The 10,946-nt window shown below is 39.2% G+C and overlaps 1 protein-coding gene across 1 annotated transcript; it reads right to left on the minus strand.

Annotated features, from left to right (window-relative positions):
* Positions 1–365: 365 nt before the first annotated feature.
* On the minus strand, positions 366–10,578 carry LOC104598804 (small COPII coat GTPase SAR1A). Its single transcript, XM_010261035.3, has 3 exons — positions 10,294–10,578; positions 10,049–10,180; positions 366–828 (listed from the first exon to the last, which is right to left on the minus strand). The coding sequence occupies exons 1-3, from the start codon at positions 10,420–10,422 to the stop codon at positions 508–510; spliced, it is 582 nt and encodes a 193-aa protein (XP_010259337.1). The 5' UTR covers positions 10,423–10,578; the 3' UTR covers positions 366–507.
* Between the last annotated feature and the right edge of the window lie 368 nt (positions 10,579–10,946).

Consider the following 10,946-nt stretch of genomic DNA (forward strand, 5'->3'; position numbering starts at 1 on the left):
ATAATCAAGCCAAGTGGAGTTGAGTTTGGGTGGCTCGAGCTCAACCTCAATTCAAAAACTTGGAGCTTAAAACTCGACTTGAGCTCGACCCCCATTATAAATAAACTGCTATTAAAAATTATAAATAAATTAATATTTAAAATATTATAAATTTATTTATTTATATTATAAATATAAATTAATATTAAAAATATTATAAAGATCAAACTTGGCTTAACTAACTACTCAACTTGAGCCCAAATAACTCGTGAATTGGCTCCACTCGCTTACACCCTAGGCTGATCCTGACATGCACTGGACAATGGCTCCTAATTCCCTCATACAAGGAATTAACAGGAATAAATGTTTTGGAAGGAAACAATGGATGAATGTGAATAACCTTAATCGAAATTGAGTGAGGTTAGTTAGTGATTCTCTTCTCTTATATAATATCTTTATCAAAATGAATAAAGTTACAAAGTTATCTATAAAAAGAAAAAGAAAAAGAAAAAGAAAATCTGGCTTCCCTTACTTGATGTACTGGGAGAGCCACTTGAAGCCATCACCATAGCCCATCTTGCGGACAATGCTACACATAAAGACCTCCAGCGGGCGCACGTTTGAATCGGCAAGGTTTACTTTACCCTTGCCTGTAGTGAAGTTTGTGAGGCCAAGGTGGTAGCGCAGCTCATCCTCTGAAGCTGCATAGGGTTTGTCAATCTTGTTACCCAGCACAAGGAAAGGAACACTCGTCAGTGACTCATCTGACAGCAGCCCATCTAACTCCTTCTTTGACTCCGCAAACCTTTCCTTGTCATAGGCATCCACTAGGTATACAACCGCATCAACCTGCACAACAGGACCCACATGTATGCTGTTTATTACTAATTCTGCCCTAGATGTGTTTGACAATAGGCCGAAGAGAAGAGTACAAAAGGAAATCAACAGGGATAAGATAACAGGTAACTCTAGGAGTAAAATCAATAAATTAAAGCTTCACTAGATGATCCACAACAAATGGATAAACAACCTAATCCTAGATTATATCAGACAGGCTTCATTTCCACAAAAAGAATTCTACACTAAGTCAAGAATCCATAAAGAACAAACACAGTACAGACACTGAAGGAAGTGTGATGCGGCTAGCTAGTAAACCTGAGAAAGAAAGATTTGGTTGGTAAAAGCATATAACAACCACCTTACAAGGAAAATCAGAAGTGCCAATTTCCCAAAAAAAAATGACAAATGGCATTAAAAGAAAACCAAATTAACTAACAACTGAGAAATGATCGATTGGGTGCAAACTAGATCTTCATGTCATAAGCGAACTGGACATACTTTCTCACTTCTCAGTTAATAAATAGCTTGGTGAGGGGTAAGGGCCGTAATGTGACGGTTCAGCCACCATCAGTGCCATCAGCACGCCATCCAAGTGTCTTGGGTTGGGTCCTTGTACTTTTTTTGTAAGGGGGGTATGCCAATGGCAATTATGTAAATAGTAGTATGCATGTACAGTATTTTGATATATCATTCTGTCACTCCCCCAAAAGCTTAATGTACTCTTTGAGGGGAGGTAGGTAGTCGAGTGAACTCATAAGCGTGTAAAGGTTAAGCACGAGATCCCCTCGACACTGTACTGTGTGCTTGTGCTTACTATTGATTAATGCAATACAATTTGCCTTTTGTCTAATTTGTGTGCACTCTTGTTTCCTTTTGTGTGTTCTTGCTTGCATTTGTAGGCTTTCTCGACCCCAATCAAGCACCGCACGGGGCCCCGTGATAGTTGGTATCAGAGCCTCGTTGACACTAGCGGTTGTCAAGCCCAACGAGTCCCTTTCGTGCCCCGCAACAACACCAGCCCGATGAAGAATCGTGACATGCGAGAGGAGATCCAGGAAGGGATCTCACGGGTTTATGATGAGGACGAGCCTAGAGGTAGCTCTCCCAAAGACAAAGGCGTCAACTCAAAGCATAACAAGCGTGACAAGTCAGTTGACAAGCTTGCGACCATGGACAAGCGCATCATGCGCTGTGAAGCAGTGGTTGGCGAAACTCGTAACCGTGTGGACGAGCTTCAACTCAACCTTGAGACCGTAGCATCGATCGTTGAAAGATTGGAGGACCAGTCCGGTGACAGCTCCAACAGGCCAGACAACCCACTAGAAGACCTGGTGAAGTGCCTACAGATCCAGCTCGAAGACTTGAAGGGTGAAGTGACCCTTCTGAAGAGGCTGATGGCCAGTACAGCCAGTACACCTGCTGCTCCAGCCCCTCCAAAGATCAAAGTCCGCGAGCCTACCTCATATGCAGGGACCCGCGATGCCCGGGAGCTTGACAACTTCCTGTGGCAAATGGAGCAATATTTCACCTCCGCCGAACTCGTTGAGGAGGCGACCAAGGTGCGTATTGTTATGTATCTTACTGATGTTGCTATGTTATGGTGGCGCAGGAGATGTGCCGATGCGGAGCGAGGATTATGCTCCATTAATACCTGGTCCATGTTCAAGAGCGAGATAAAGCGTCAGTTCTATCCAGAGAACGTGGAGTACCAAGCCCGAAGGAAGCTCAAGAACCTAAAACACACGGGCTCATTGCATGAGTACGTGAAGGAGTTCTCTGCACTATCGCTCGAGATCACGGACATGTCAGACAAGGACCTGCTCTTCAACTTTATGGACGGCCTACAACAATGGGCCAAGCTTGAACTCCAGAGACGAGATGTGAAGGACCTCGCCACAGCCATGGTCGTTGCTGAATAACTGGTAGACAACAGGCAACCAAGCAAAGATGGCCCCAAACCCAACTCATATCAGGGCGTAGGGAAGATAGGAGGTGATAGGAACCCTTATTACGCGCCCATGGGAGACTCTGGGCCAAGTAAACCCAACACTTTTAAGTTCTCCAGGAGACCCAAAGGAGACTCGGGATACAGGGGTGGCCAGTTTGTGAATAGAACACCTCCGGCACCATGCTTCATCTGTGAGGGAAAACATTGGACTAAGGATTGTCCTAGTCGGGGGAAGCTCAATGCATTGCTTGCAAAGCTTAGTGATGATGAGCATAGCGAGGAGGAGAAGGAACTAGGGGAGACAAAGATGGGGGCTCTACGAAGACTCAATGCAATGAAGAAGAAGACGAGCCCGCAAGGAGCATCGAAGTTCAAGCCGAAGGGACTGATGTATGTAGACATTCGCTTGAATGGTAAGCCCACAAGAGCCATGGTGGATATAGGTGCTACCCACAACTTTATCTCTATGGAGGAGGCATCCCGAGTAGAACTTGCTGATGGCTGTGAACTCTAATGCCAAACCCATACAAGGTGTAGCTCATGGGGTGGTCTTGCAACTTGGTGACTGGGAAGGGATGATAGACCTCTCAGTCATGCCTATGGATGATTTTCAGGTTGTTCTTGGCATGGACTTCTTAACTCAAGTAAAGGCGGTGCCCATGCCCTTCCTCAACAAAGTGTGCATATTCGAAGATCAGGCTCCTTGCATGGTTCCAGTTGTGCCAGAAACCACGTTCACCCCCAAGATGCTCTCAGCATTGCAACTAAAGGATGGAGTGCGGAAAGGAGAGACCACTTACCTAGCAACATTGGTGGACTCCGACCTGCCTGACCCACCAACCGGGCATATCCCGCCAGCGATTACAATGGCACTAGAAGAATTCCAGGATGTCATGCCTCCCACATTACCGAAGAAGCTTCCCCCAAGGAGAGAAGTTGATCACAAGATTGAGTTGGAGCCTAGAACCAAACCACTGGCACGCCCGAGCTGGCCGAGCTACGAAAGCAGTTGAATGAGTTGTTGGATGCTGGGTTGATTCAGCCTTCTAAGGCCCCTTTTGGAGCCCCAGTCTTGTTTCAAAAGAAGCATGATGGATCTCTTCGGCTCTGCATTGACTACCGAGCTCTCAACAAGCTCACCATCAAGAACAAATATCCCATACCTTTGGTGGCCGACCTCTTTGACCAGCTCAACAGGGCCAAGTACTTCACCAAGCTAGACCTAAGGTCGGGGTACTATCAAGTGCGTATAGCCGAAGGAGATGAACACAAAACAGCTTGTGTTACCCAATATGGGTCCTTTGAATTCCGTGTCATGCCCTTTGGGCTCACCAATGCTCTAGCCACCTTTTGTACATTGATGAACAGAATATTTCAACCCTACCTAGACCAATTTGTTGTTGTGTATATTGATGATATTGTAATTTACAGTAGAACCTTGGAGGAACATGTTGACCACCTCCGTATTGTTTTCTAGGTCTTGCGGGACAACAACCTATTTGTTAAGAAGGAGAAATGTTCTTTCACCACAGAAGAGGTGGCTTTCCTCGGACATATAATCCGAGCAGGCACAATCAATATGGATCCAGCTAAAGTCAAGGCCATTCAAGATTTGGCACCGCCCACCAGGGTCACCGAACTTCGCTCCTTCCTTGGCCTCGTGAACTACTACCGAAGATTCATCTCTGGATTTTCAGCACGAGCCACTGCTCTCACCAACTTACTAAAGAAGACTAGTATGTGGACCTGGAGTGAATGTTGCCAAACAGCTTTTGATGATTTGAAAAGAGCTGTCTCAGCAGAACCTGTCCTCGACTTGCCTGATCCAAACAAGCCATATGAGCTACACACAGATGCTTCTGATTTTGCCATTGGTGGGGTCTTGATGCAAGAAGGACATCCCATCGCCTTTGAAAGCCGCAAATTGAATGATACAGAGAGGAGGTACATTGTGCAAGAGAAGGAGATGACAGCCATCGTCCACTACCTCCGCACATGGCGACACTACCTACTTGGCTCCAAGTTCGTGGTCAAGACTGACAACATAGCTACTAGTTACTTTCAGTCACAAAAGAAGTTGAGCCCTAAGCAAGCTCGGTGGCAAGATTTCTTAGCGAAGTTTGACATGACTCTACAGTACAAGCCAGGGCCAATGAACAGGGTTGCTAATGCACTTAGCAGGAAGGCCGAGCTTGCAGCACTATCCACAGGTGAAGGTCCCTCTCAAAGTCAGATCAGACTGGACCTCATTAAGCTCATCAAGGAAGGACTCCAGAAGGACCCCATTGCATAGAGCCTATTGATAGCAGCTCGTGAAGGGAAGACTATGTGGTTTTGGGTTGAAGAAGGCCTTCTTTTGACAAAGGGAAGGCGAATATTTGTACTGAGAGTTGAAGACTTGAGGAAGACTCTCCTACGTGAATGTCATGACAGCTTATGGGCAGGACACCCTGGGTGGCAGCGTACCTTGGCACTTCTACAACATGCCTACTATTGGCCTCATTCGGAGCAAGATGTTCGAGAATACACAAGGACATGCCTGATTTGCCAGCAAGACAAGCCCGAGCGTGCCAAGCCTCTTGGACTCCTACAACCTCTTCCAACTCCCTCACAACCTTGGGAGAGTGTTTCCATAGACTTCATCAGCAGTCTTCCCAAAGTGGGAGACTATGCATCCATCATTGTTGTTGTTGATAGATTTTCCAAGTATGCCACTTTCACCCCAGCACCAAAGCACCTTTCAGCTGAAGACACAGCATACCTTTTCTTCAAGCACGTGGTGAAATATTGGGGAGTCCCACAGAACATTGTTAGTGATCGTGATCCCCGATTCACTAGTGCTTTCTGGACAGAGCTATTCAAGCTTCTTGGCTCGAACTTGAACTTCTCCAGCAGCAGCCATCCAGAGTCAGATGGGCAAACAGAGAGAATGAACTCCCTCCTTGAAGAGTACCTCCGCCATTTTGTATCAGCTACACAGAAGAATTGGGTTCGATTGCTGGACATTACACAGTTCTCCGTCAACACACAGAAGAGCTCCTCCACCAATCAAAGTCCTTTTGAAGTCATCATCGGCCAACTACCAAGATGTCTGCACAGCATCGTCAACGACCATCAAGGAAGAAGCCCTCGAGCCTTCACTTTCACCAGGGAATGGAAAGAATGCCTTGACATCACTCGGGCCTCCCTAGAGAAAGCCTCCAGAAGAATGAAGAAATGGGTCGATTTGGGTAGACGACCCGAGAACTTCCAAGTAGGTGACCTGGCCTTAGTAAAACTCCATACCCATTGCCTTAAGTTCTTTCGAAAAGTACACCCCGGGCTTGTGAGAAAATATGAGGAACCTTGTGAAATCCTAGCCAAAGTAGGAGCTTCAGCCTACATACTCAAACTACCACCATGGCTAAAAGTACACCCTGTCTTTCATGTAAACCAACTTAAACCCTACCATGCCGACAGCCAAGATACCTCCCGAACCAAAGTCAATGCCCACACCCATCCTACCAACCACCCAAGAACCAATCCCTCGACTCCATCCTCAACCATAGGTTGTCCCAATCCTCCCAAACATCAGAATGGGAGTACCTGGTGAAGTGGAAGGGACCTGTAGAAGAAGACACCTGGGAGCTTGTAGAAGACCTCCTTCCGTTCGCAGTGAAGCTGGACGAGTACCTGAGGAAGAATCTTCGAGGACGAAGATTGAATTGAGTGGGGGAGACTGTGACGGTTCAGCCACCATCAGCCACCATCAGCGCCATCAGCACGCCATCAACACGCCATCCAAGTGTCTTGGGTTGGGTCCTTGTACTCTTTTTGTAAGGGGGGTATGCCAATGGCAATTATGTAAATAGTAGTATGCATGTACAGATGTATCATTCTGTCACTCCCCCAAAAGCTTAATGTACTCTTTGAGGGGAGGTAGGTAGTCGAGTGAGCTCATAAGCGTGTAAAGGTTAAGCACGAGATCCCCTCAACACTGTACAGTGTGCTTGTGCTTACCATTGATTAATGCAATACAAGTTGCCTTTTGTCTAATTTGTGTGCACTCTTGTTTCCTTTTGTGTGTTGTTGCTTGCATTTATAGGCTTTCTCAACCCCAATCGAGCGCCGCACGGGGCCCGTCGATTAGCCCCGTGACAGTAAGACATGTTCGTCCATCCGCATGGGCACCCCACAGCCCATCCCAGTTATATATTTGGAACATCTCCTCATTACAAGAAGAGGAGATGTTCCCAATGGACGCTGAGATGTATGTGCATGTGGAGCATGCTTATGTAAGGAATGCAAATTGGATATCCAATTGGAAGAACTTTCACTCCAATGGACTCTTGGGCCTGCCCCCTTTAGAATTTAAAAAATGCCCAACCTGATCCACCCAAGTTGCACCAATATCTGTGTCTCACTATCATTAACAATACTAGAGAATAAAAATCATATTATTATTATTATTATTATTATTATTATTATTATTATTATTATTATTATTATTATTATTATTATTATTATTATTATTATTATTATTATTATTATTATTATTATTATTATTATTATTATTATTATTATTATTATTATTATTATTATTATTATTATTATTATTATTATTATTATTATTATTATTATTATTATTATTATTATTATTATTATTATTATTATTATTATTATTATTATTATTATTATTATTATTATTATTATTATTATTATTATTATTATTATTATTATTATTATTATTATTATTATTATTATTATTATTATTATTATTATTATTATTATTATTATTATTATTATTATTATTATTATTATTATTATTATTATTATTATTATTATTATTATTATTATTATTATTATTATTATTATTATTATTATTATTATTATTATTATTATTATTATTATTATTATTATTATTATTATTATTATTATTATTATTATTATTATTATTATTATTATTATTATTATTATTATTATTATTATTATTATTATTATTATTATTATTATTATTATTATTATTATTATTATTATTATTATTATTATTATTATTATTATTATTATTATTATTATTATTATTATTATTATTATTATTATTATTATTATTATTATTATTATTATTATTATTATTATTATTATTATTATTATTATTATTATTATTATTATTATTATTATTATTATTATTATTATTATTATTATTATTATTATTATTATTATTATTATTATTATTATTATTATTATTATTATTATTATTATTATTATTATTATTATTATTATTATTATTATTATTATTATTATTATTATTATTATTATTATTATTATTATTATTATTATTATTATTATTATTATTATTATTATTATTATTATTATTATTACAGTGTTACAGTGTCTAAGTTCTGCCTTATCCAAATACAGTTTTTTTATCATAAATCATTGATTTATTAGCAAGTATTCAACTCTGAAAGGTACGAAACATGAACAATATTGGATAAAGAATAAGACAGGAAATAGGCTTCCGCATATAAATTTTTCTATAAAGTCAGAAGTAGTATCTTAAATAAACGAGTAGAATATAAATGATGAAATGACCCCTTTTGTCATACTTGTATACCTAATGTTGTGTTCAAACAAAAATCTCCCCATCATGGCATTATAAAGTGGGTCCAAACACCATTTGAAACAAAAAAACCAGAAGCTAATAATCTTAATTCGTTGCTAGCACAGTGCAGGAGTCAACAACTAGTAATGTGAGGACCTATCAATTGCATCAATAACTCGTAGTTCAATCGATTAGATCAACTAACAATTAGCCTATTTAGCAAGGTTTTAAAAATCGATTCGAAATCGGAACCGTTCTGGCTAGTGGTTTCTGGGTCGATGGTTCAATTAACTGATTCGAATGAACAGTTTATTCTGATAGAAAAATAAAAAATAAAAAATAAAAAAAATAATTAAATTTAAAAATGGCCAAAAAACTGTTGAACGGGTCGAACGAGCTGATGGTTCGATCACTCGGGTCAATGGATCATTGACTAATTTAATGGTTTTTGACTAAAGACCAGATTTGGGGTAAAACAGAACTGGTTGTCTGAACAATTTCCAAACCAAACAATCCAACCATTTGGATCAACAGCGATTCAAAATAACTGTTGTTGTCAACCATAAAGTTTTATTTGTTTGAGCTTATTCTAATTCTTAAATAATATATAGTACATCATTTCTTTGTGATACCTAATCATACATGATTGGCTGATGGCATATAAAACACAAATATGACCTAAAATAAAATAGAAATAATATACTAGTTCTTTTAGGTGATGTTTGGCATCAATGTCGTTTTCTAAGAAAACGGCACCATGTAGGCGCCACATCAGAGAAAGCAGTGCTTCAAACAACGCCCTCTTATTTGATATCATTTTTCCAGAAAAAAATATTGCTCCAGACCACGCCTTGAAAATCGAGAAAGTGTGGTATGGAGCAACACTAAATTCAATATTTTCTGAGGAAATGGCACGTTGCTGCCAGCAGTGCAATGATATGGCATCATATTGGACGCTGGATAATACAGATCAATGTTGAAAATGTTGATATCAATACGGGTACCAAACAAAACCAGTTCTGTATTCACAAAAAATGCATATGTGGCAGCACCGGTTCCAAACAAAAAATAAAACAGTACTTACAACTCCACATGCCAACACCGTTTTTATAAGAAAACAGTGAAATATTCCAAACACCGATGCCAAACACATACTTGGTCTTATTTCAATTATTAGTGTGCTGGTATGAAGCAAGATTTGAAGTACTGATATGATACACAAATTTGTGTATTGTAAATTTTTAACAATAAGTCGTTTCAAATTCATGGAGGGTTTCAAAAAAAAATGTTCGTTAAGATGGTATTTACCATTCAAAAAAATTAAAAAAGGTAGGATGAAGTAAGTAAAACAAATCTTTTAAAGAACAACATAGGCAGGTGGTATTGGTTAGATCAATTAAAGGAGGTCCATCCTGCTCCACAAAATCTTATGAATGGGGATAGTATTTGAACAGGTTTAGAAATATATGAACAATTAAATACATCTGAGGTCTTTAGATACATAATATGGAATACAAATTACAGATATATTTTTTTCCTTCTGTACTAGTTCATTTCAACGAAATTAAAATTGCATTTGTCATTAATATCGACTAATTCAACTCATGTTCGTTGCGATTCCTCTTCTAGTTATCTTCTCAATTGCAGAAGCAACAAAATCAGAAAACATCTTGACTTTTTACAATTGAAACATATAATACCTTTGCGTAGTAATCCTTCCAAACTCTGCGAGCGATCTGATGCCCTCCCAAATCGAAGGCCTTGAATTTGATTTTCCCGATGCTTAATTCTTCCGAGGTTGGATGCTGTGTGGGCTGATGTTGAATTAATCGCTGCAGAGGATCCAACAACAGCATCAAATTGAAAATAAAAATTGTATTATCGCATTAAAACAATGTCGATGGTTGGAGAAAGACAGGGAGAAAGAAAGAAAGAAAAGAAGAACCTCATCTTTCAACATGTGAAGCAGCGTCGTCTTTCCTGCATTATCGAGCCCTAGAAACAGGATCTTGGCCTCTTTCTGCCAAAGGCCGAGCGATGCAAGAATGTCATAGAACCAATTGAAGAAAAGCATTATTGCTGCAAATTAAACTCTGATTCCAACAAACCACTTGAAATTAATCTTAATCATACAAATGTTCTGTTTCTTATGTCTTTTCTTTCAAAACTGCCTCACACCATAGATCAGGAATATTTTGTGTGGATCCTCTTGTACTACCAAATCAGAACCAATTAGAAATGACACAATTGTGTGATGCTGATGATGCATTAAGGGGGCACATGTGCACAAATTTATGTCTTTGGCATTGATCGGTCCATTTCATTTTGGTAGTGTGGAATTTTTAATTGTCTTTTATCTTTTGGGAAAATTCCACTTTAGTACTCTTAATTTTGGGGTAGTGTCAAGTTAGTCCTCAAACTTTCAAATATGTCATTACAGTATTCAAACTTTCAAAAAGTGTCAAGTTAGTCTAAAATTGTTAACTGACGTTAAGTATCATATAAAAGGACAAAAATGTCCTTCACCTATCATCTAATTTTCTTTATTTCAAGAGGTACTGACTCTTCTAAGTTCTAACGCCTTGTTTGTTTTTTTTC

Source organism: Nelumbo nucifera, chromosome 3, assembly GCF_055504915.1.
Source record: "Nelumbo nucifera cultivar China Antique chromosome 3, China Antique-T2T, whole genome shotgun sequence".
Taxonomy (NCBI): Eukaryota; Viridiplantae; Streptophyta; class Magnoliopsida; order Proteales; family Nelumbonaceae; genus Nelumbo; species Nelumbo nucifera.